The sequence below is a fragment of the Onychostoma macrolepis genome, chromosome 09 (genome assembly GCF_012432095.1).
Source record: "Onychostoma macrolepis isolate SWU-2019 chromosome 09, ASM1243209v1, whole genome shotgun sequence".
NCBI classification, from domain to species: domain Eukaryota; kingdom Metazoa; phylum Chordata; class Actinopteri; order Cypriniformes; family Cyprinidae; genus Onychostoma; species Onychostoma macrolepis.
This window is the reverse complement of record NC_081163.1, coordinates 31,659,651-31,687,346: the sequence shown is the minus strand read 5'-3', so window position 1 is coordinate 31,687,346 and position 27,696 is coordinate 31,659,651. Positions and strand designations below refer to the sequence as shown.

The 27,696-nt window shown below is 36.8% G+C and overlaps 1 protein-coding gene across 1 annotated transcript in view; it reads left to right on the top strand.

Moving 5' to 3' along the window:
* The first annotated feature begins 385 nt into the window (after positions 1–385).
* The window catches only part of LOC131546545 (NALCN channel auxiliary factor 1), a 167,443-nt gene continuing 140,132 nt past the window's right edge, over positions 386–27,696 (top strand). The window contains exon 1 of the mRNA XM_058786166.1: positions 386–1,430. Within this exon, the coding sequence (XP_058642149.1) occupies positions 792–1,430 (639 nt within the window). The 5' untranslated portion in view covers positions 386–791. The remainder of the gene's footprint in view (positions 1,431–27,696) is intronic.

The window sequence follows — 27,696 nt, the reverse complement described above, 5'->3', positions numbered from 1 at the left end:
CAAGCTGATTCTCCTTCACGCAACATGTTGTGTCCTTTACCTCCCGTCTTTGCGCATTTAAAGGACATTACGCACCGCCAAAACGATGCTATTTAACGCCACCGCGTCATTAAACGTCCATACTGCGTCGGTTATTCTGCTCGGAGCATGTACAACGGATTGCTTTTGACGGGAACGTGACGGGATGCTGAAGATGAGTGGACTATGAATGCGGACAAGAGGAAGGACAAGGGGGTGAACGGCTTTGAAATCTAAACGCGTACGGGGAAATGTGCATTTATTATGGGTGATCTCTCACATTGACACGTCCAGTGAGTGTGTGTGTGTGCGAGTGCGAGTGCGCGCGCGCGCGTATCCATCGCCTGTAGTCTGTAGATCTGTGTTACTGCGCCAGGATGGAGATGACGCAAATGACCCAGCTCCCCAAAAAGTGTTTCAAGACGAACATGGCGGCAACTTAACACAGGACCCAAGATGATGATGATGATGAACAGCAGAGAAGATCGAAGGCAATCCGCCCAGATAGGGAAAGAGCAGCTCGTTCAGCGTCTCGCCTTCCCTTGAGGAGATACGGGAACAGAGGAGGCATGTTGTCACACAGAAAGCGCTTTTTCTCCGGAGAGCCATGCGGAATAACGGAGATATGACCGCGCGCGGCTTCATCTAGCCCAGAGAGTCGGATACAGCTGCCGGGAGCGCTGTTGAAAGGGAAGAAAACATTTCAAATCAATGCATTTTGTGGCAGAGGAGCCGTCGCGGTGGAGTCGGCCAGTGCTGCTCTTTCCTGAAATATGACCAGGGGTGCTTGGACGTGTCGGCAGCAAGATGACGGCTTAAAAATCTGCTTCGCACCCCGAGAGGACGAAAAGCCATTATTCACCGATTCGGAAAGGGCCCAGAGATGGCGACTGTCCCTAGCCTCTCTTTTGTTTATCACCGTTTTGCTCTCTGATCATCTGTGGTTCTGCGCCGAGGCGAAACTGACGAGGACGCGAGACAAACGGCTGGAGCACACGAACCATATACTTTCATCCAGCCATCAGAGAGAGCAGAGTCTTATTTTTATAGGCAATTCTACCAAACCTCTGTGGAGACTTGAAACTTGTCATCCTGACAGCCTCTCCAAAAACTGCTTGACTTTTGACGAGGCGGAAGCCGTGTGCTCGGGCCTCTCCGAGTGGAACCTGAGCGATTTCTATCTTTCTTTTTGTAACTCCTACTCGCTTTTGGATTTGTTTTACGGGTTTACGAGTCCGGACAATTTGACCTGTAGCCTGGACATGGCTGATGCGTCGGGATGCAGCCAGTGCGTTCAGGCTTACCAACGCTACGACCGACGAGCTCAGGAGAAATACCGAGAGTTTGAGCTTTTGGTTCAGAAATATGAAACGGATGTATATTCGGTGCGGACGTGTATGGAAGAGTGCACGGTAGGCGAACGCTGCCTTTCCCTATGGTGTTGGTTTGCTTGTTGACGGCTTCTAACAGAAGCTCGCCATGTATTCTGTCATCACATTTCTGTCACGTTAAGCGTATGAAAAAAAAAAAAAACTCTTACATGTATAGGGTCCACGGTTTTGTCATCTGCGCGCGAGAACGCGCGCGGATACTCGGTGCGCGCGCATTTGTGGATTAACGCGAGGTGGATTTTTTATTTTTTTGGCACCTTGAATGCACAAGTTTGGGGGTAAATGGAAAGGAGCTTATTGGAAAGTCGAGCAATATGTCTTTACTGTGTGGTGTGTGGTGTGTTCAGGTGATTCCTAAATATTATGCAAATCCACTAAAGCCTACCAATGGATGGTCCATGACACAAATAAGAAATGATGGGCAAGCAACACAAAAATGCTGCAACCACTTAGCAATTTCAGTGGTTTTATAAATATACAGTATAAAATAATCCGATATAATTTGATTAATTACATTTTTAATTATATACATATATAAAAAATATATATATATATTTGAATACTATGTTGCTAGTGTGCTCAGGTGACAGCACTAGTTGAAACAGGCAAATGTTGGAGTACAGTATCAGACATGGTACTTAAAATAATAACATGGTACATGTCCATGGTAATGTAGTGGATCTTTTTGGGACCTTAAGTGTTTTGTGTGCTGTTCTCTGCTAACTTGGAGTAGAATTGGGGGGGCTAGTTTCTGCCACTTTTCAGCTAGCCAGGCAAAAATACCAGCTTAAACCAGCAAACCATCATCGGTTTGTTTAAGGTGTTTTTATCCACAGGGGTTCCTCTCAAAGATGGTAATTACCTCAGTATGGAAGGATGAAGCTGAGGGCATGTCCTCTCATTTGAAACAGTCTGAGATTTATGGTCCTTGGTGTCCTGCGATCTAGGAAGAGATAGAAAAACAAAGATTGTGTGTGAGAGAGCGAGAGAGAGGTGGCGCAGTGCTTTATGGAATTTCAATAACGTTAATAGTGCAGCAGTGATTTTTCTGCGTAATCCCCGGAAGGCTATTCTGTTCCAGTCATTGTTGAGGTGTTTTTTTTTTCTCCTTTTTTTTCCCCTCTTCCTCTTCCTCTTCAGTCATGGTGATGAATAACGTTGCTGTTGCACATGCATGAAATAGGACGGCTTTTAGCCTGTACCTTAATAGAGCATTAGACTACTGAGCAGCTGCATCCGCCACAGCACAGAACAGCACATGAAACATGCCATTCCCAAACAATTAGCTATATCAGATTTTTTCAGTTTGGGATGAGAAAAAAAGGGCAAAATGTCATGCCAAACTGACTGCAGGACACTTTGTAAAGTACATTACCCATTACAGTGTTTTCGTGCGTGTGCAGCAGATTGTTGCATCTCTCTCTTTCGTTTTTTCGTTCTCTCTCTATATTCTCTCTTGCATCCTTTATTTATTTGTTTGGTTTTGTTCATCTTTATATTTGAATATGATTTGGTCCCTGTCCATGGTGCTGAAACAAGTACAAAATACGTTGCAGTGTTTGCTGAATAAGACACATAATCACACCTGAAAATGCAGAAAAATAGCAATCTGTATTGCTACTTATTTTTCTCCTTCGTAACAGTCTAAAATATATAAATAAATGCTGTATTCACATCTAGATGTTGCAAAACTCTATAACATTTTTAAACTTATTTTTAATGACTTACCATTGAGAATCAGTATTATTCTGATCAATACATTTTGCTGTTTTGAATGCTACAACAAATAGTCAATTTCAGTAATTTACTCCATTTTAAGGAGGCTGTGTGATATTGTAAACGTATTCATGGCTAAAGAGTGTTTTATGCACCCTGAAAATTTTAGATTTGATGAAACATTACTCATTCTCAAGCCATCCAATATGTAGATGAGTTGTTTTTTCATCTGAACAGGTTTTGAGAAATTTAGCACTACATCACTTGCTCATTAGTGGATCCTCTCCAGTGAATGGGTGCCGTCAAAATGAGTCCAAGCAGCTGATAAAAACATCACAAAAATCCACATGACTCCATCAGTTAACATTTTGTGAAGTGAAAAGCTGCATGCTTGTAATAAATAATTAAACCATTAATTATTATGGATTATTATGTGTTATTATGGATTATGATCTTGTATTTTGATCACAAGTGATGGATTAAATGTAAAATGCTGTACTTATGGATGTGTTCATTACAAACACACTGCTTTTCACTCCACAAAACATTCAGTGATGGCCTGGAGTCTTGTGAATCCTAAACAAAACTGTTCAGATGAAGAAATAAACTCATCTACATTTTGGATGGCCTGGAGATGAGTACATTTTCAGCTAATTTTAATTTTGGGGTATTTTTTATTTATTTTTCCCCTTTAATAATTAAAAATATTGTTTTGCATGTTTATTTATTTTTATTGTTAAGGTATAATTTACAAATAAAAACTGAAGCATTATTATGGAATATGCTCTGTACATATCCTGCCATTCAACAGCTATTTACACTTCAGATGGTACACAAATCCAATGCATAATCCATATTAATCCATAGACTGTTTAGACACTTCCTAAAATTACTCTTCCATTTCCCAGTCCGAAATCCAAAAAGCCTGTAGACAACCTAAGGCAGAAAGCAACTATCTGGAAGAAATAAATTTATAATCCTCCATCTGTCTAAATGTGTGCGTATGCATGTGTGAGAGGAAAATACATGAAAACGAAGAGAGAGATTTGTTTTGTTACCTCTTCCCTAGTTTCAGCCTCAGGCTGCATGGGCCGCCCACAGTCCGTTCACTGACCATCTGATGCATACTGCACACAAAACTGGCAAGCTCTAATCTGATTGGCCAGCTTTAAGCAACATCCGTAGTTGTGTTTTCCTTCTTTTTTTTTTTTTTTTTTTTAAATCAGTCCACCTGCAAAAAGTTCTTTTACAAGGTAACTATAATACACAAGCAGACGTGTATGTTCTACTTTGTTTTTGATTATGTTTTTAGACATAAATTCTGATAACTGAATTTAAACATGTTATAGTCATCATTATAATGTAATCTATTTTAGATAATTCTGCCCTTAAACAGGAGGTATAAACAAAACAATCTGTGACTGGTCACTTTATGTGTCAATTAGACAGTCTCTTTCTGTCTTAAGTGGGCGGTTCTTGGCCAGATATGCTGCAGTGCGAACCAGATCTTATGCCTTTAGTCAAACGTCTGGCTACACAAGACTACTTCTTCCCAGGAGCGCTTAGTGGAGACATGCTTGTTCTTACAAGGCTGTTTGTCGGTTAGAATGACTCTGATTGACTGATGTTGATTGACAGCTGCTCGTGGATGTGAAGGGGGCCCAGGTGTCTTCCTTTGAACATGACCAGGTTTTTTGTCCAAGGGGCAGTCTCGGGTCAACTCTAGAAGAGACTTGAATTCATTAACCATATAAAGCCTGGCATATGAAAGAATAGTCTTATTTATTTTTGTATTTTTTTATTTATTTATTTGTTAACACTTTATTTTGATGGTCCCTTTTGAACATTCTGTTGACACTAAGTAATGTTGCAACTACATGTCAACAAACTCTCATTAGATTATTAGTAGACTGTCTGCTTCATATCTGTTAACTCTTTATTGTGATGGTCTCTCAACAGACACTCTACTGACTGTAAGTAACTTTGCAACTACGTCAACGTATTCCAACCCTAACCCTACCAGTCAACTAATACACTACTAAAAATCTAAAGAGAGTTGGTAGAAATGTAGGTGCAATGTTACTTATAGTCAACAGAATGTGTTAAAGGGACCATCAAAATAAAGTGAAACCATTTATTTTTCTTGTTCCTTTTCTCGTTTATTTATTGGAACAGTCTAAAACATTGCATATGTGTTTTTGCTGAGTATCATATGTGATACATCAGACTTTCATGGCTAATATGATATAGTAAGAATATGGAGCTTATACTCAAGGAGGGGGAAAAACACCTCAATTTTATACAGAGACCCAAACTGAGCAAAAACATGCAATTTTGTTGCAGTTGCTGATATTTAATTAGTGAAACGTTAAAACTCTAATAGCTTGCAATGTAAATCAATGCTATGTTTTATAACGGATAGCAAACTTACATAAATGCATATGAATATCACTTGCCACCATATCTCCCAATAATATGTCTTAGTAAGATGATATCTAAATGCTTTAGTTTAGTTTAAGTTTTATGATCAAATATTTGGTTTTATTGTGGGAGGGTGGGGTGAGGTGAGGTGTGGGGGAGGGATGCAATGCAAAAAAGATTAAAGAAATACAATTCCTCAAAATCATATTTGATACTCACATTTGAACATAAAAATCTGAAAATGATGTATGGATAATCAAGTTAACTACAAGTTGTTTCAGTCATGTTCATCTTGAAATATTACTAACAAAATTCTTACATTTACTTTGTAAAAATCATCAAAGATAGAAGGCATGTAGCAGATTGTGTACAACAAGTTTTCAGCAAAGCTTTGTTCATTTTTATAAATTAGAGGCTATATATAGTGCTTTGTGTATCAAGTATTATACAGTGGGCTTTGTAGTGTCATTTTTGCATGGAAGGGAAACTTGTATTGAACAAGCATATATTGGGATCCCTTTCACTGTTTAACAAGGAGACATTTGTAATCAACATACTAAATACTTTAGTGATAATTGGTCCACAGGGAATGACTGGAATTGATACCTTGTTGTTTTGTTGGTGTTTTGGCATTGTAAGCTGCATGTTAAGCACAACTCCTCTCCTTTTGTCCTCCTCCTTTTCATCATCTAATCAGTGAGTGGAATGCAGACTGTAGAAAGTGTTGGAAGAATCACATCGTCCTAATGAAATAAAAATCTGAATCTGGGGAGTTGGCAGCCTTTTAACACAATCTAAATTGCAAATCTATTCTTATGTTCGTGTGACCTTTGCACAAGCACTGCTCTTTGTGTTTGAATTGTGGAACGTCGGTTTAATGACCCCTGCGCTTCTTGAAGTGAAATTATATTTCGGGGGAAAACAATCATATCTCTCTTTGTCTCTTTTCTTCCCTTTTTGAAGATGTCTTTTCCTCTTCTTCTCCCTCTCCCTGTGTGTTTGCTCGCCTCCTCACCTTCATGGCCTGCACATTGTTGCACACAAGTGGGGAGATAATGACATTTTTGGCGAGAGGCTGCCCTCTTGACAGCATGACAGTGTGACTTTGTAAGGGCGCTTTATTCACTGCCTAAGCCATGGCGACTGCAGAGGGAGCAGAATCCGGCCCTCCGCATCTTCTTCCCCGGGGCATTAAATATGTATGGGACTAAAGAACCATGGACATGCCGGATCTCTGTTTGCAAGGAAAATTAATGAGACGGAAAGACAGCGATTTCCACCGTGCTGCCCCGTGTTCGCATCCGGGAACAGGCACTTTTGGTGCTGAATATCGGTGGTGATTTACATACAGAGGGCAAGTTTGCATCTTGCAGATATCCATCATATCATGAACATATCTTGAAGGTGAAGTGTGTCATTTCTGTGGCGGTAGCAGCACTGAATGGAATGGTGAAATTGTGATTGTTTTCAAGTTGGTTTTCTGAACTCTCTCCCTTCACCTACCACAATTATATAGTCCCACTTCAAATTTATAGTGTTGGCCAATTTTGCTTTGTGAGGCTGGGTGTGAAGCTGAAATAAACACAGTAAGGTTTTGATCGTGCCACAGCTGTTTATGTTTTTTGGGCAATCAACCTACTTGCAGTTGACTCTATTTATTAAAGTGGGGTATAAAAAAAAATCACTGAAAAAAATGGTGTAGGATTTGCTTTGAAACGGTTTTCACTCAGAAATTGCTAGTAAATTTCACAAATAATAGCAAAGAAACGGCAGGTAACACTTGAAATTAAACATTAAATATTGAAGCAGAAACATAGTAAAATGGTATTTTCTTGTAAAACATACTCTAATAATCTTTGTTTGTTTAATTAACAACTTCAAAAACATTATTTATACAGACCCAGAATAAAGACGTCTCACAAGCCATCTGTAGCAACATAGGCATATTTTTATAATAAACTTGCAAAACTTCATCTTAACATGTTTAAGTCCACCTGCATCTGTGAATTTTGCTCATATGTATGTATGTATGTGAGTATGCACATTAAAACATATATTTCAATAACTGATATAATGTTAATGGCAACCACCATAAAACCCTACATAACTGATAACAAAAAACTAAGAAGAAACATAATTATTCACATGAAAAAGCAAAAAATAAAGTCTTGCACAGGGAATTCTGGGAACTTGCTTAGTAGAAAATATGTACGCATTAATAAGATTACCCAGAGCATGTGATTTTTGCATATCTGTGGTTATACCCTTTTCCCTGCAAGATTCAAGATACATTTTAGTGTGAAAGTTACTGATGAATCATGATTCGAGTCCTCGTTCATTGCAATTACATGGAAACAAGTCTTCAGAATGTCTCTTTTTATGTTCCACAGAAGAACAAATGCTCTGGAAGGAAATGAGGATGAAAAAATAATTTTCTCTTTTGGATGAACTGTTCCAAACATGAGCAATTCATCCACAGTCCACATGAGAAATACAGGTACATTCAAGCATTATTTATTACTATTATGGAAATGTTTCCTAACCTCACCTACCCGTACACCAACTCGCCCACCCACACACACTGAACCCGAAGTAGAGAAAGAAACTGGCAAGTGTGAGTGTTTGCTCTCCTCAGGTAGAGCATAATCTAGCCGTGGGGATTGTCCACCTGCATCTAGGCACAGAAACCAAGCACATGGCCATAAACACACAGTAACCAGACCTTTCATTTAGCCCTGCCACTGCCAGAGCAGCAGGTACCTCCTTAATCCTTTCCAACTAGACCGGTCTCCAAATCGTTGAAATCAATGCTTCCTGCTCAAGTCCTCTTTAACCTTTCCTGGAAGGGCAGATGGTGAAAGGAGGGCTGGCGGACGAGGCTTCTTTGGCTTAGAGGCTCATATGCCACTCCGTGTCCCTGGAGTTGGCTTATCGTCCTCAGCCCTGGGGCCTTTTTGACACGGCACAGAGGCTCAGCGGAAAGCCAGAGGACAAAGCCAAGGATCACGATCCTATTCTACTGCCGCCGCACGGGCCAGAGATGCGCTCGTGGCCCGTAGGGCACTCGTGTGATCGTTGTTTTCCTCTGTCTGGAACACTTGTAAAACCACAAGCAATTACTGTCAGCTCTGTGCACACATGGGCGTATTTACCAATGTGTTGTGAATTCCCATTTAGAGACAAGACAGATATGAAATGGAAGATAAATGAAGTTGGATGTGGGTAGTGTCTTTCTCTGTTGGAGCAGTTGGCCATAAAGCGAAGGTATTCGCTCTTGTTTCATAATGAGGAGCTCAATGAGGAAACAAGTTAAAATGTGTGTGAACTGCGAAGATATTAAACCAATGGTTCTCAACCTGTTTGACTCCAAGGCCCCTCATTGTCCAAGACAATAACCAAAGCCAGAATCTAGACTGTGATATTGGTACTTCTGGTGTAATGACAAAGCTGCTGGTTGTCAAACTTTATTTTGGCAACACAAATATAAGTATAATATTAGGAGTGGCAATATTTAAATAATGAAATAATATCATTATAAATAATTAATTAAATTCCAAAATTCTTCTGTTAATGAATAATGAATTTGAGTTTTCCCATCATTTGTGATTATATAAAGTTTTTCTTTTAAATAGTTTTCACTCACAATTAGCAATTTATGTTCACTATAGAAATTTTCCTGACTTGGTCTAGAGATCACACTTTTAAAATTCCATATCTAGGTTTTACAAGACAACAAGAAGCCTGGTTCTTAAATGGTAATGATGGTTTTGAGAGAATACATTTTAAAAAGAAAAAGGTCAGTTTACGTCTACATTTTTTGAGCTGTTTTAGCTTATTTACAAGCTGGTTTTGACTTATTTAATGATTTTAAGCCATCTTGTGGCCCCCTTGAGGCCTCCTGGTTCAGAACTACTGCTTTAAACAAATTCTCACCTTACATTTGGGTTTACAGAAGAGTAAGCCTGATTTTTTTCAATCTATCCACTGTTACTCGGAGCGTATAGATTTTGGTGTGAATTTAGGAGGTTGGCTCAGCACTGTTACTGTAATGAGCTGAATCCATAATAGATTTCTGCCAAAAATTCAGGGCTCAAAATTTAGGATGGCCCGCTGGCCCAGGACCAGAGAGTTTCGGACTGATTGACAGAACTTGTCCTATTGGGCCAGAACTTACAGCGATTCTGTGCATGAAATTTAATGCCTGGTAAACAGTCGCACTGAACTGCAAGTAGGGTCAGATCTTTTCTTCCATATTCTGACATGCATTTGAGTGTAAATGAATAATGAAAAAGAAAACAAAATGTAGGGTGAAGTTTTTGTTCATTCCACAAAAAGATCAATGACATGCATTTAGAAAATAGACATAGGCCCGGTTTCACAGACAGGGTTTAGCTTAAGCCAGGACTAGGCCTTAGTTAAATTAAGATATTTAAGCAGCTTTTATAAAAATGCCTAAGAAGAAACAGTTACATGTGTGCATCTTGAGACAGAACAATGGAACTGACATATTTTAAGATATGTCAGAGCAAGATATTTTCAGTTGAGACAGCTCAAACATGCATTTTTCGCCTGAGACTAGCCTTAAAGGGGTGGTTTACTGTTTTTTTTCTAGGCTTGATTGTGTTTATGGGGTGCAGTCTAACATGTGTTCATGCTTAGTTTTTTTAAAAACGCATTATTTTTCATATAATTTACCTTTATTCCACACCGCTCTGTCCCTTCTCTGACAAACGCCTCGATTATTTCCTGTTTTTATGAAGCCTCTCCCTCAGAAATACGTGATGGGCTCTGATTGGTTAGCTGGCTCAGTGTGTTGTGATTCACTTAACCGCCGAGCGTGCGTCTAAATGTCCTGCCCTTCAGCTCAGCGGCATGTGCTCCGGTTGTATTGTAAACAATAGCGTCGTCTATATTGCTTATCAATTTGAGCCTGATTGAGACGCAGAGGATATTAGTGAAGAGGATCGCACAGAACCTGCGCAAGCACGGCTCTTAATGGTATGTTTGTTTGTTTGTTGTCTAATACAATTTAGATACGCTGTTATTATGCTACTGCTTATGTTAGCTTTTAATATACCGTTTTATTCTGATTAAAGCTTTAATACAGTACGGCAACCACACACGTGTCCATGTATAACGCTTCTCATTGATATGTGAAAATTGGAACAGTTTGTTGGAGCTGATCTGACGATCTGAATGAGAGAGAGAGAGATGCAGAGCAGGGCGACGTGAGGAACAGTATTAAGAACGACTGTTTTAGAACATTAATTTTGAAACTTGTGAATCCATTAGAATCGTTAGAAGACATAATCACGATTCATATATGAATAGATTTTTACGTGCACCCCATGTTTTCTCTTCCTCTTCTCTAAAGCAGCACAGCATGGCCTCGCCCCCTTCCTTACATGTTCCCGGGGCGGGGTTTATCTGGGTCCGTGACGTATTAGACCCGGGAAGTAGTTCGTTGTAGTCCCTTACCAGCCGTTTTTGTAGGCATTAAACTTCCAGAATTTTAAAAGACGATATCTCTGTTTGCATTGAACTTTCAGCGCTGCAACCTTGCAGATATTGTTTATGCTCAAACAGAAACATTACACACTAACTAACATTAAAAAAGTGAAATTGCAATCAACCACCCCTTTAAGCCATATCTGTGAAACCGGGGGCTTAAAACAGTTGGTTTTCTGAGATGTTTGAAAGGTTCTCAAAACTGACTTGTGATAGTTAGTCATTATTTTTCAAGAAAGGTGTTTATGAATTTTATTGCTGTATATTTTTTAGCTACAAATATTTATGTAAAGAAAGCATTTGAATTAAAATTGTATATTAATAAAATATTTTAAATGATTTAAATACATAATAAAAATGTCTCACTTATAATTTCAATTATTTAATTTCATAATAAAAAAAATAGGTTTGAGCCAGTGAAAATGTTGACAGGGCATCTGAAGAAATTTGAACTGCTGGCAAGGAAAGAAAATCCTCACTGTTTAGCCAATTTGATAAATATTCAATAAATGGGACAGCCATGTTATATTTCAGCAATACTTGTTTTCTAAACCTTTGTTTTTTTTTCAACACAAGTCACATGTATGAGCTGTGATTGGCTGGAAATGATGTAACACTGCAACAAAACACACAGAGGCACACACATCTTGCCCCACACACATTAAATCAAACAAGCAGTAATTGTGTATCTCTGGAGTGCTGTTTCCTGCAGGTCCAGGCCCTTTCTTCCGGTCTAATTCAATTTGTGACCTCCTGATTCTCTCTGCTGTACTTGATGTTAAAGGAGGGGACCGTCTCTCTCTGTGTGCTTACGTGTCTCATCCAGTGCTGGAGCCGAAGTCTTCTGCTACACCCGCTCTAGGAGAGGTGATTTAGTCTCAGAGAGTCACTCTCTGATACACACGTACCAAAAGAATCTTTCTTTCCCCATCTATCCTTTACTGTCCATCTCACACCCTCTGTCGCAGATCTGTATGTCGGATTGGCTCTGTATTTCCATTACAGGCTGTGTCCACACAGGCCCAGACAGACTCCCTGAGCTCCCTCAGGACTGCCTCTAGAACATGGCAGTTAAGACAAGCCTTTCTTCCTTCTGTCTTCCCAAGTCTCTCTTCTTCTCCTGAGTGGAGGATGGCCACATGCTCTGCCAGAGATCTGTTTTACTGAACTAATCCTTCCTGCAGGCTACATTCTGTTAGAGGACATGTACAAAACCTCTGAAATCTAGAAATCTGCATTCTTAAAGGCCATACGATTAGTTCAGGTTGTGAATTACAACGTTAACGTTATTAATAAGCAGGGCAATCTCGTAAGGGAAACATTGCTGTAGAGCTGTAGATATTATCACTTGTTTGAATGACGCAGAACATGAAAGCAGATACAGCTGTAATGTGCAGAGCTATTTGAGAATAAAAATTCGGAAACCTGTCAAGAATACTATAATTCATGTTAAAATCAAACGAAAGAATAACTACACTACTGTTCAAAAGTTTGAGGTCGGTAGGGTATTTTTGATGTTGTTTAAAGGGGTCATCAGATGCCCATTTTGTCACAAGTTGATATGATTCTTTAGGATCTTAATTAAAAGCCTATAACATACTTTGAATGGTAGTGTAAAAAACACCCTTTTTACCCTGTCAAAGGGTAAAAAGCTCTGTTTTCAGCAAGCCATTTTTTGGTCCATGTTGCTTTAAATGCTAACGATGCTGCTGACCCCGCCCCTCTCTTCCATGGGGTGACGAGCAGTACTGTTTACCATAGACATACAAATCTATGCTGCTTACTTTAGCCATGAAACTGGCTAAGTAGCCCGTTATTAGGGATTTGCAAAGATTCATAAAAAACCCTTATACTCACTTCTTCTGTAGATGAAGTTGGATCACGAATGATTCGTACGAACATAGACACATTTAGGCAGATCGGGATCAGCGCATTCCCTCCAAAGCGAAAGTAACTATAATCCTCTGCATCTTCAGCGGCTCAGATGTTGGGAGTAAATGACGACTGCTATATTCATTATTACATCCAACAACAAAACACTTCAATCGCTTAATCTGAGCCCTTTAAAGGGGTCATATGACCTTGCTAAAAAGAACATTATTTTGTGTATTTGGTGTAATGCAATGTGCTTATGCGGTTTAAGGTTCAAAAAACACATTTTCCACATACTGTACATTATCGTTGCTCCTCTATGCCCCCCGTCTTTCTGAAACACTCAGATTTTTACAAAGCTCATCGTTCTGAGAAGCGAGGTGTTCTCTGATTGGCCAGCTATCCAGTGCCTTGTAATTGGCCGAATACCTCAAGCGTGAGATGGAAATGTTACGCCCCTTACCGTATTGTGATGGTGTATCCCGGCGCGACAACACAAAAACCCATTATAAACGTGGCATTTGTTGTATCCAGTGGAGACATAATTATTGATTGTAATGACCTATACTGTCTTTTTACGCGTCGCGTTGCATCGCGCCACGTAAACATTACCATGTCTGCATTTGTGATCGGAGAAACGACAAACAACAAGCGCTACTCTACACAGCTCAAAACACGTGTTTGAATAGTCAGTGGCAAATTCTTTAAATATGAATACTTACAGGCTGCGAGACAGAAAGCGCCAGACTGTCCTTGCGACGTTGGAATTGCCCCACTTTATAGAAACAGTCTTTGAGCATAGCTGGCAGGCTACTCCCAGGTTCAGGAAATAGCTCTCTGTAAAATGTGCTGCACACACTCAAATATTTGGCTTGAACTGTTCTGGAACAGTGTTATAAATACAACTTAACCACTGATTTCTAGTTGTGTCCTCTTTTGGAAGCCCAAACAAAGTAGTTTCGCTTTCACAACAAAACACAACGTCTCCAGGACATGGCGCCGGCGGCAGCAACAATATTACAGCAAGAATAAAAGTTACGCCTGCTTTCTTTTCGTATACGTTTGGGCGGTGTTTTGCAAATCTCCCCACACCGTGACGTGGACATGTGGGAATGAGCCTTTTTGGGGAGCGTGGTCGAGTCTTAACTTTTATAAAGAATATCTCTTTGGTTTTGAGACTTTAGTCTTTGCAACTTCAGGGATCTTATCTATGTACAAACAGCTTGTAACACTCCAAAGAGAAAGGAAAACTTGAAATCGCATCACATGACCCCTTTAAAGAAGTCTCATGTTTGCAAAGACAGTATTTATTTGGCCAAAATACAGTAAGAAGAATATTGTGAAATATTATTACAATGTAAAATAACTATATAATTTAACAAAAATTTTTAAATGTAATTTATTTTTGCGATGGCAAAGCTGAATTTTCTCCAGTTTACAGTGTCACATGAACCTTCAGAAATCATTCTAATATACTGATTTTCTTCTCAAGAAGCATTTCTTATTATAATTTTTTGTAGGTTCTTTGATTAATAGAAAGTTCAAAAGAATAGACTTTAATTTAAATATAACTCTCTGTAACATGTATTTACTGTCACTTGTCAGTGCATTTGATTAATGCATCCTTGCCATTGAAAAATATAAATTTCTTCTACCAAAAAAAAAAACAAAACAAAAAAACATACTTACCCCAAACATTTGAATGGTAGTGTATATTTTGCTTATAGAAAATTAAATTTATTTTTAAGATCATTACTATTGATTTTTTTACATTATGACATCATTTTAATGAAAATTCTGCATATTTTCAATCAAAAATCTCTTTACTAAAGAAAAAGGTCTCATTGTCCTTATTGATAAATGGGGCAGTATGTATAGCTTTAATGCATGGCAATTTTTAATTAAGATTTATAAATGCATTATTTTTTTTTTTTACTTTGAGTAAATTGTCATGATAATCTTGCAATAAAGGTCAATGCTTAAAATCAGATTTAAAATCACTGAGCATAAAGTAAGTATTAAAAAATGCTTAATGGTTCTTAAATAATCTTTTTCTTTAATCTTTAATCATTTTCTTTATTAAAAAAGTTGTTGCTGTTTTTATTTCATTTTATGTTGACACTGTAAAAGTGAGATGGTACTGGATCACAGGTAAAAAGCACGCATGTTCAGTGTATATTTTATTTATTTTTGTAATTATAATAATTACTGAATTGTTGTTGTGTTGTGTTTTGATTTGTTTTGTATCGTACATCTTGAACCAGAGCTCCACATTAAAAAAATACTTATCATAATTTGCAGATGTTTTATCCTATGAGACAATATGAAGTAATCATAAGTTGAATGCCATTGGTGTCAGTTATTAAAAATAAACCTACATCCATTTTGTTATCAACCCAGTCCAGTTGGGCAGCATAAACCAAGGCATCAAGGTTTGGCTTGTTAGCATGGTCCTGTTAGCCCACTGACAGCCATTCAAAATTAGCCATGTACTCTGACCAATTTAATCATTTTACCAGTTCCCAATTGGAATGCTTTTAAAAGCATGAAAAGCAAGAACCCAATAATTTTGATCCAGTGTTAAAAGATGTGACAGAGGTGTCAACTTTAGTGGCTAAAGTGTCTTTCTAGCATTTGGGGAGTCTTCTAAATGTCTCTGATGAATCTATAATCGCAGGCACAAGACTGCAGGATGGTCCACAGGGACTGAGGTGACTGTTTAGCTGGAGGTGCTGTGCTGTAGGTAATTAAGAGCAGTGTGTGCTGGTTATTATGAATTAGAATAAAACAGAGCAACTCATTAAGGCTCACTCCTGGGAGAACTATGAGAAAAAGGAACAGTATTTATTTGTATGACCCTGAAAGGAAGACTTCAGTTGAATCTGACTAACAGATGTCACCGCAGTCCTGTATTGACCTGAGTCAACCAGAGAACACACTTGAGGTCAGAGCCACTGATGAGGTCATTGCGCTTTCTCTCCCTCTCCATCGTTTCCTGTTGCATCTCTGAAGCTGATGTCTAATTTAATTAGAGCATTGTTGGTTTTTGGTTGTGCAAACAGCAGAACGGAAGGGAAACTCGATGTCATATGAAATGGCAGTGTTGTCCCACTCGAGAAATCACATGAGAAGACATGACGTCTCTGGTGTTTTCCCTGAGCGTGTGGGGGATTACGGCTTCCAGGAAGAGCTGTGCTGATTTTATGAGAAGCTTATTGATGAAGTCTCTCATTTCTTCCCTTCTATGTGATATGACTTCTTATGATTGCTAAGCTTTGCTTCCTATCCGTTTGATGTACACAGCAATGTCTTGCAACCAAACAATGTATGTGTCATGCTTCTTGACTTGAAATTTTAGGTAACAAGTAATGAAATGTCCCTTGATCTTTTTATCCCTTGAAAAATAAAATAATTGTGATAAATATAAATTGATAAAATAAATAATTGATAGTTCATACTAATATAGACTTTTTTTTTTTTTCATTGGGGAAAAATATAAAAACAGCTTGTTTTAGAACTTCTTGACAGCAGACAGATGCCAGAAGTTTATTTTTTGACAACCTACTGGTGAAGCTGAGTTGCAGCAGGTGCGATTCTTGCAGTTCAATGATGTGGAAAGTTGACATTTCAATTAAAGTTGAACCACTGAATAAACAAATATGTTAAGCAAAAAATAATGGTATTATTTGTCAAATAATAAATATTATTTGAAAAAGAAAAAAAAAAACTTTTTGGAACTACAGAAGGTGAATATATTATTAGTAAATTTTAATGACAAAACTGTGAAATATTTTTCAATTCAAATGATTTTCAAATTAATTCAAATTAATAACTATATATACAACAATGCTAAATGGAACTTTTATATATGTGTGTGTGTGTGTGTATGTATATATATATATATATATATATATATATATATATATATATGTGTGTGTGTGTGTGTGTGTGTGTGTGTATATATATATATATAAATACAAATTTATATTATTGACTGATGCTTGACTGCAGATGACTTTCGGAGCATAAAGCCTCACCTACTTTTGAGTATGATCAAATCTAGAGGTGCAATTGTGTGATACTGTGTTTCCTAATCCTAAACCCTTTCAAGATTTCATTAATCATAGCAGTGCTGAATGTTTAAGAACTGCTGAAACAAATAATAACCCCTAACCTTAACCTTAGTATGCCACGGCTAGCACATGTTGATAAATAAGATTACTCTTTTTCATATTAAATCTGAACTGATTCCCTGAAGTCTGATCTTTTCTTGACTGCCCCTCTAAATAATAGTCTGAAAGGCTATTTAATGTCTGTTCAAATTCAAAATCAAACCAAAGGTACCGTCACATGTTTATTTTGCACAATATTTGAGACTTATGTAAGCAATAAGGTACGAGAGGCCGTGCTGTATCGTGAATAAATCACGGCTGAAGGGCGTTGTTAAGTAGGGCTGGGTAAAAATATCGATATCTTGATATTAATCGATTCTCATTTTTACAGAACAATATCGATTCTTAAATCCCAAGAATTGATTAGTCTAGCCTGCTTTCAGTTAATGGACGGAACACTGAAGGGCACTTCCCATCCAATATATCGCAATAAGCATTGTGCTTTGGAACTTTTAATATGAAACAAAGTCTCAGATTTACAATTCTGTCCATTCTATTGCAGTTTTTAAACAATAACTGTCATTTTGGCGCTGTTTAATATGAAGTGACAGACCTCAGTTCAATAGACAAGGCAGTGCGAGGTGCAACTGATCATCTCCTCCACATTAATACCAGTTTCAGCACAAAATAAACATGACTAAACATCCGAAGGTGAGTTAAAAGAAAGAGTACAACTTTACAATCCGTATCCTCAATTGCTCAGTGTTTCAGCCGCGCAAAGACATCAATATAGCGTCTTGTAAACAATGTCACGTAACGTCACATTTACCTCAGAAAAACATTCGGAGAGCATAAGCTCATTAGTCAGATAGAAAAATAAACTGTAGAGAGGGGCATTTTGCTAAATATATGCACCATATAACATATTCATTATAAAACACTGTTCTTCAATGTTTAATTTATGTTTGAATAAATACATGAAGTTTTTATGACAGCCACCATTATGTTTATATTTCAAAAAAGCGAATTGAAGTAGAAATATTATGTAATTGTAACTTTAATCAGTGTAATTTTAACAAATCAGTCAATTGTAACCTTCAATATTATAGTAATTAATACCAACTGACTCTCATGTATATTTTACAGCATTAGTTGAAAGTAGAAAATTTGGCATGTACTGTAGCTGATATATATCCAAAATAATCAATATTGAATCAAATCGAATAACAAACAAACAGTTAATTCTGCTGAAATACATAATACATTAAACAGTTTTGATGCTATAATTGGTCACACTTTATATTAGGTGGCCTTAACTACTATGTACTTACATCAAAAAATAAGTACAATGTACTTATTATGTTCATATTGTATTGCAAAACACTCCTGCTGCTATTGAGGTGGGATACGGGTAAGGTTAGGAACAGGTTTGGTGGTATGGGTAGGTTTAAATGTAATTACAGAAATTAATTACAGATGTAATTACGTAGGTATTTTTTAAAATATAAGTACAATGTAAAAACATGTATGTACACAATAAGTGCATTGTACCAAATGATTCATTTAAATGTAAGTACATAGTAGTTAAAGCCACCTAATATAAAGTGGGACCCTATAATTAATTGTTTATGTTGCTAAGGGTGTTGCTCAGTGATACACAGAACCCTTGGGTGAAGCGGCCATAGCCATGCTGTATCGTGAACAAAACACAGCTGCTGAACAATCAGAATCGAGGAATGGAACTAACTGTTTTATAAAATCCAATATTTTGTGTGCTATGTATTTTTATGTTTATTAGATTGTCGCAACATTAGCTTATCAACATGCTAGCGTCAAACTTTAATGAAATAAATTTTGAGTCAAGGCATTTTAAGTATTTTTTAGGGACTGTGGGTTGTATAAACAAATATTTTTGCGTACTATGTATTTTAAGTTTATTAACGTATCGTAACATTAGCTTAGCAACATGTTACTACCAAACTCAATTGAAATCAATTGGGATTTAAGCCATTGTGAGTATTTTCATGAATGAAGTGCAGCTATAAACCAGTATTTTGTGTGCTATATATTTTTATGTTTATTAGAGTGTCGCAACATTAGCTTAGCAACATGTTAACGCCAAACTCTGTTGAAATCAGTTGCGAGTCAAACCGTTGTGAGTATTTTCATGGAGTGCAGCTCTTATAAACCAATATTTTGTGTGTTATGTATTTTTATGTTTGGCTTAGCAACACATTAAGACAAAACTCTGTTGAAATCAATTCTGAGTCAAGCATTTTCAAAGAGTAAAGCTCATATAAACCAATGTTTTCACATTTTCATAGTGCTTCCAGAGTGTTCAAATCAATCGCTTATGACATTCCATTTCAGTTAGGATGCTTATAAGGCAGCTGCTTATGTAGGCTGTTCACTAGGTTTTGGAACAGAGCCACTTTTCACACAATCATGCCTTTATGCGTCCCCCCACACAACATTGTGTGGATTGAATGCGAGCGCTGACTTCTGATGTACAGCAAATACTGCTGCCATTTTTGCATGCAATTACCCATAATGCAGGTTGCTGACTGGATCATAAGCCCACAGCTGCTGCTTTATACCGTTGTGTTCGCGTGTAGCATTTACATACATTCGCCTTTCTGCTTACATAAAATGGCCTCATTACTATCTGTCTTCAGTGCCGATTCTGTTCTGCTGTTGCCTCCTGTTGACATTACGAGTAATCATGTCATTTCCTGTTGACTCCTCCTCGCACGTGTCATTGGGTGCCAGTTTTTTCTCTGCAGCCCTCTCCCATCAGAGGCTGGAGACGGTGCTATATCTTCCCACCATACTCTGCTCATTTGCGGCTGAATTCTGCCGCTGGGCCGGCGTGTCAAACGGATTACGGAGCAGAATGAGATTAAGGAAAACAGCGTGAGAGTGTGACCAGCCATTATGACTGTTTCAATGCTAAATGCCTCCTTCTCCGAAGCTAGTGCAGTGAGCTGGAGCGCACAGTTCCTGCCTTTATTGATGTGTATGCTGACGATCTGTAACGTGCACCTAATTTCTCACAGCCAAAAATGTCTCTTTCATTCAATCGCCCTTCTCCTCCCTCTCCAGTCGTAATCTGCAGTTTGTTTGCATGGGTGCCTGAGTGTCGGATTATCTTCAATTATTTCTTCTTTGTGTAGAATATCATTTTGTTTTTAAAATGAATATCCACTCAAAAGAAATTCTGTCATGTCCTTCCAAACCTGTATGTAGTGGTTTTGTTTGTATGTGTATTCGTGTGAATGTGTTTGTTTCAACTGTTTTTGGCGTGTGTGTGTGTGTGTGTGCACTGAAAAAAAAAATCCTGTGTGCACTGAAAAAAAAAAATCCTGTGGTTGCCGGAATTCTACCATAAAATATACAGTAGCAACATTTTAGGTTTTACGGTTTTAACTTAAATTTACAGTTAAATACCGTAATTTCATTAACTGATATAATGTTAATATACCAACCTATTGAAGTACTGAAATCTGTTTTGTACCTTTGAAATACACTGATAACCACCAAATGCAGATGGTGATGAGAAAGTCACATGATGAACCAAAGCCCATCACAAGAAGATTTTAAATAATAACGCATACAGAAGGTGCACAGTGTCATTCACACAAGCACTAAACACCATCATGGTGAGACTGAAATAAACATTAATTTAACAACATTAGATGTAACATACAACCGTAATAAACATAACTGATAAGAAAAAAACTAAGAAGAAACCTAGTTATTTCAAAGAAAAAACATCAAATTCAAACAAAATTTGAAATGCAACGCAGAGAATTCTGGGAATGTCAATTTACGTTTTTTCCCTGTAAATTTTACATTCTTTTTCACTTCCAAAAGCGGTATTTCACCATAAAATTGTCTGAAATGTCTATTACAGTTTTTCACCATATATATTAGGGGAACTTACCATTAACCATTTAACAGGTTTTTACCGTAGCCTTTTCACAGTTTTTTACCGTTAAAATCACGGTCATTTTTTACAGTGTGTGTGCGTGTGTGCTCTTGCTGTGCAAATCTATGATCTCAATACCTAAACAATGGCCATGAGGGAGCAGGATCTCAGTGGATCTGCAGTATGTACAGACTGCTGCAGATAGCTACTGTTGTGCTGTCATTAAAGACACTATCAGCCGCGAGTTGCAGACAGGAATCAGGAGATGCTTTATGGAATACTATTCCTAATGTAAACACAGCCATTATTATCCCAAAGACACCCACAGATCACTATCACTGTCAGAGAAAATAGAGTCAGCCACAAAAAAGGCAGAAGGGAACGAAGGAAGAAATGGAAAAGCTCATTAATAGCAGATACCCAGCTAACGGGGAATGTTCTCACAACGTTTTTTAAAAAGTTACATAAATGTCAGGACAAAACATTCTTAAAGTAATGTGCATGGAACATTCTCATAACATTAATACATTTATAAGAACATTCCATAAATATTACTTAAATAATGTTTTGTTTAATGTTTTCATAACCTTGAGGCAACGTTCTGAGATCAACATTCTCAGACTGTTCTCATGATGGAATTTTTACTTGATGAATGTTCTTAGAAATGTTTGTAAACTTTAAATAACCTGGAAAACTGGACATTTTGACATTCTTAGAATATTAAAAATAAATGTTATATTTTGGGTGAAAAAGTTAGTAAAGCACCGTAAGAAACATTTTTGTAACCTTTCAATAACATAATAACCATGACAAGAGAACTGCAAATTTCAGCATTTTAATAACATTTCAAAACAATATTCCTACATCAATTTTCTAACCAAAATTGGTTACCTGTAGCTGCTAATGAGATGTTAAAGTCTGCATGGAATTGAAATTTAACCCATTTACTTTATCACAAGTTATTAGTCTTGAGGTGAACCGTTAATCTCAGTAAGTTTTATTTATTTTTATTTATATATTTTTTTTGTTTTTGTCTGTAAATGTCTTCGTAATCTTTTAGTCAAAATCTGTTATCAGAATATTCTTAAACTGTCAGTCTGCTGCAAGCTAGATATGGCGAGGAGATTCGCTAAAATCAAATCCCTCTTTTTTTTTAAATTAAGTATTGATTCACTCAGAAATATGTCACAATAGTGAAGTGACATTTGTTACAACTTCCAATTCATGAAAACTTTAAAGGTGCTTTAAGGTACTCCATTTTGCTGCACAGCCTATAAATCATCTGTCTAAGTGTTATTTTGTGAGTGACAAATGTTTTGAGGGTTTTTAAAGCGTGAAATGGAGTGATATTTCCCTGTCTGCTGTCTTTCACATCACATTTCTGAAGTTGCTAGTGAAGTGCCCATGAGCAAAGACAGCAACATGCAGTATACTGTATAATAGTAAATGTGCTGTTGGCATAGTAATAGTGGTACTTTTATATACTGTACAATGGAATGCTTACTATATTCATACACCATTTTATTTTAATTTGCAGTAGGAATATGGAAATATACAGTATGAAGATTTTTTTCATAACTTAAGTTGCAAAAATGGCATTAGAGTTCAAAGGCATTAGAGTTTTATTTCTGTGAATCAGTTTAGTGTGCCCATTTCATGGACATATTTTAAAACTGATTTAACAATTAATTTCATCACTAAGCAATAGCATATTCAATTAAGTGTCCTTAAGTGCCATTTTTCCTCACAGTATACAGCTAATACTTATTTAGTACAATTTTACCTTATTTGTTTACACTTTTTAAACATTTATCTCTATTGTAAAGTGGTGTTCAAAGGTTTGAGGTAAGTTAATTTTCTTCTTATGAAATAAATTATGTTTATACACTAAGGAAGCATTAAATTGATCAAAAGTGATAAGGATTTTCATTTCAAATAAAAGCTGTAAATATTTATTTTATTTGTATTTTTTTAAGTTTCTGTTGAAAAAAAAAAACATTACAGTTTCTACAAAAATAATATGCAGCACAACTGTTTTTAACATTTATAATAATAAGAAATGTTTCTGGAGCAGCAGATCAGTGTATTAGAATGATTTCTGAAGGATTTCTGAAGGATGTGGAGCAATGAAATTACATAAAAAGGCCCAGCCCTACTTCAAAATACACCATGGTATTAGCCTACCATGTCCAAGAAAACAAGGTGAAACTATAGCACCTTTGGTACATATTTCTTGTTAGTATATCCTTTCTAGCAGAAATAGTTTTTTGATGTCATTGTGCACAATTGGTCATTACAGTACTCCATCCATCAATGCAAGACACGTCCTGTCACCCTTGCCCAGCTGTCCATGAAGAGCATGCAGGCGGACCGTGTGTCCCAGCATACACATGCTGTAAAGTGGTCAACAGTGTGTTTGAGTGCTGGTCTCTCTCACCCTCGTGTCCCAGAGGGAACGCAACACGGTGCTAATGGAAGAGAGCTGTCTCAACAAGCCCCCTAGCCTTGTGTTTCTCCATTCCTACCTCTTTTCCTTCCCTCTCACTTTACAGTAGGGTATGAGAGAGTGTGAAGCATTCAGTGATGATAATTGGCTCAGATTCCCAGCTGGTTTTAGTGGCATTAAATATGAATAGCAAGCTCATGTAGACTTGTTTAGACGAGAGGAGTTACGAGCAGAGAAGCGTTTTTTCATGAAGTATCATCAGTGTGAATAAGAGCAGGCTAATGAAAGTCTAAATCAGTGATCACTGGAGTGCTGTTACACACACATGTGGCTGATTGTAATCAGCCCACATCAACCAGGTGACAGAAAAAAAAATCCTTGTCATGTCGCCTGCATGTGGGCCAAAAAGTTGCACTTAAACACACTGCAAAGACTATAGCAATTGGCCAACTAGCACATACATTCTGCACCTGTGTGAGAGGAAATAACTCCTCACGGTAAAAAAAAAAAAAATCTGACCTAACTCAAAAAAATAAGGCAACCTATCGCACTCAACTTGTTAAGTTAACTCAACTAACAACTGACAATTTAAATAATTTTAGTTCATCTAATGAATAGAAGTCAGTCTACTGAGAGTTAAAAGATATGTCAGTGCAACTAAAGATTTTTAGCATTTAGCAATGCTAATCTTTTTTAACAATCCTCTTTATTTTAACTTTCAAAGCCTTCTAGACAATATGAGTAGTATTTGCCTCTTAAAACTAAAGGCAAACATTTATGCTGTTAAAGAAGTTGCAATGAGATGCACATATACAGTACCTCAGCACACAATTCTCAACCATGGTGAGGACCAACAAATTTTAAATCAGTAAAAATATGAACTCTGATACACATGACAGCTAACTGACAGTGACAACAGGAGCAGCAGCAGCATAAATTAAGCCAGTAAAATTTAATATAAATAATATTTTAATAATAATTAACATAAAATGTTTTCAAGCTGCAATGCTTGCTGGGAACTTGTGCAATATTGTTCAATGTAAAATTGTTTGTTCAGATGACTCAATTTGAAAAGTTGGGAGAACATTTGGATATGTTGTGAACAAATAAGTAAGATAAACAAAACAACTTTTGCTAGCGACATGTTTAGAGTATTGTTGTTCAGTTCACACAAAAAATTAAACTGACTTTTCCTTATAAAAATTCTTTGTTCAGGCTACTTTACATTGGTTAGTAGAACTTTTCGAAAGTTGGATTTTTTACAGTGTACCAGTAGGTGGCAGTATTCTGTATTCGTCATTCAAAAAGGGAAAACAAAAAAAGCTAGGACTGCGAATATACAAACTGCAAACAATGCAAAACAATGAAAATCAATTAGTTGTTTGCTCACTTTTTTCCCTTGTGTTTTTCATCCCGTGAAGTAGTTGAACTGCCAATCAGAGTGATCTTTCTCATCGACAGCCTCCGCCACCAATTCAACATGTTCAATCGGATGAAAAAGCCACTGACAGAGATCAAACCGGTACCAAACACTAAGCCGACAGGTGTCTAATGATGGCTCAGCAATGGTCTACAGTGGACCGTTAGCTTGTTGTGTGACAGTTTTACAGTTAAAGTGCCCCTATTATGGATTTATGAAAATTACCTTTCATGCAGTGTGTAACACAGCTCTAAGTGAATGAAAACATCCTGCAAAGTTTTAAATCTGAAAGTGCACCGTGTATAAAGTTATTGTCTCTCAAAAGAAAAAGTCGACTCTGAATTATTGAAACGAGTCATTTTTTAAAATGAATCCCAAGCCGTTTCATGCTGATGTCAACATGAAACATTAGCATATTGCCCACCCACTTATTGGTCTTTTCCCGTTGGTCTAAATGAAAATGCAAATTCATTCTTTGCCACTAGGTGCTGCTTTTGGAGGTAAAATAGCTGTTTCCCTGGTAATGTTGTACACAATCCAGCACTGCTCTTACAAACGCTGCTTAATCAGGCATTACAGGAGATTAAATGAAAATGAGACCAATTGGACCAATCACCGCAGATTAGCATCACGCAAAGGAGGGGTTTGGAAAAATGAATCATTGAGCAAATCGCTTGGGAGTCGTTGAGCAAGTAAGGTAAAAATAAATGCATATTATTAGACAATAAAAGTGTTTTTTTTTTACCTTGCAAGCATGTCAACCTGTTATTGGGGACTCCCAAAACCAAAATATGAACCTTTCATTACCCATAATAGGGGCACTTTAAAAGAGCCTGCGTAGTTTTTAGCATGATTTGTACATGAGAAGCACAATTTATGTTACCACTGTTTTTAGACTCTATTCCTGATTTGAAATTTGTTGAAACAATTTTACAAACATGAACCCATTAAAATAGGTGGGAGCTAAATTAACTGGCTTGCCTTACTTTGCCATGGTATATAATTTTTGAACAGTAGCAAAATGTGCTAAAATAGCTCTGCACCATTTGAATTATTTAATTAAGTATTTTTCATACAAAGTACATAACATAACTAAACCCAGCACTATTTGCCTGTTGCAGTTAATGTTGGATTAGTATGGCCAGCAAAATCCAGGGGATTTCAGTCAAAAAGAGTGCTTGTGTACATTTGCTGTTCTTCATGGCAGTAATGATTCATCCAATGAATGGACTGAGTGTTATAATCTAGTCTAGTTTGATCACAGTGATGGACTGCAGCTGTAGAGTGCCATTAAAGTATGCAAGATTGTAGTAAGCTGCTGTGTCTTCCACAGTATAACACTCAGAACCTGCCAGCAATATAGGGGAACTGTGGATATTTTGCAACAGCATTCGTGCTGTTACCAAATTTGCATAATTCCCTTAGTAAATCAGGCTCTAAAGTAACACAGACAGCACATAAAAATAAACGACACAACAGTGAGAGCAAATCATTCTTAGTGAATCCTCCCAGAGAGAGACCAGCACCTTTCAGACTGGATCCATCTGTTGTATGAGGACTGTGTCTACTCGAACTAGGGCGAAACACTGCAAGAGCTCAGCTAACATATTTCAGCCTTTTTGAGGAGCGCCACTCCAAACCACGACCTGTTTGCATGCAGCGTCTCTGTAATCCTGCCTGTTTCTCTGTGTGTGAGGTTATGAAAAGCCTTCCTGTTTGTTCTTTCAGTACAGGTTGAGTAACATGATGCACAGAGGCTGTTATGGAAATCCATCTCTGCTTGTACATGTGGGGAATTGCTTGTTTCTTTGTGGAGTCCAAGAAAAATGGGTCTCTGGTATAGTATGAATGCATATGTGTGTGTCTGAATACAGAGCAAATGCAAATATTACATGACTGCACTGGCTTTGTTGTCTTAGGCTGATACGGTAAGTTGGCATGCCAAAAGTTCCAAAATGCACCAAAAATACCATGGTGCTATTATATTTTTGGACAAGTAGTATGTAAGGATGACCAAAATATTACATCACATTATGATGCATATTTCACCTTGTTTTTTTTTTTTTTGTTTTTTTTTTGTTTTGTTTTTTTTACCACCTTGTTCAGGGAATTAAATGAAAAAAAAAGTTTATTTAATATATTAAATTAGATTTAATATACACTATTCTTTGAATTTTACTACCAAAACAGCATATTAGAATTAGTTATTTTAAATTGTGATAAAATTTGATTCAACTGTTTTTGCTTCATTTTTGATCAAATAAATGCAGCCTTGGTAAACATAGGATACTTATTTAAAAACTTTAATCTTTCTGAACCAGAGCTTTTTAACGGTAGTGTATAAAATCATTTGTATATTAAATAATCATACAATTACAAATAAAAGTTAATTCATCAGTTTTTTTAATGTAAACCAAAATATCAGATAACCAAAATATAAATAACCAAAATAATTTATAGCAAATTAATGATAAATCTAACATCAGTGCAAATAACTTGAATTATTCAAAGAAAAAAATCTAAATATCCTAAAAAATGTTATAAAAAGGTAAATTCTGATTGGATGAGCCAGATTTCCAGCTGTTGTACCATAGCCGATTTGTTATGTCCAAATCGTATTTGAATTCTATATTAATGCACTTGGTTGTGACATTGTTCACCATTCATATCTAACAAACACCCCTTAAAAACCAAGTTATTCCTTCACTGAAAAACAAACAAGAAGTTCAATTTACTTAATTTATATTTTGCACGAATATTTTTTAAGTAAAATTAAAATACGGAATTAAGTCAAATCTACTTAACTAAGTTATGTAAAAATTAGTAAAGGAATAAGTAACTTTAACATGGTCAGGTAGAGTTTG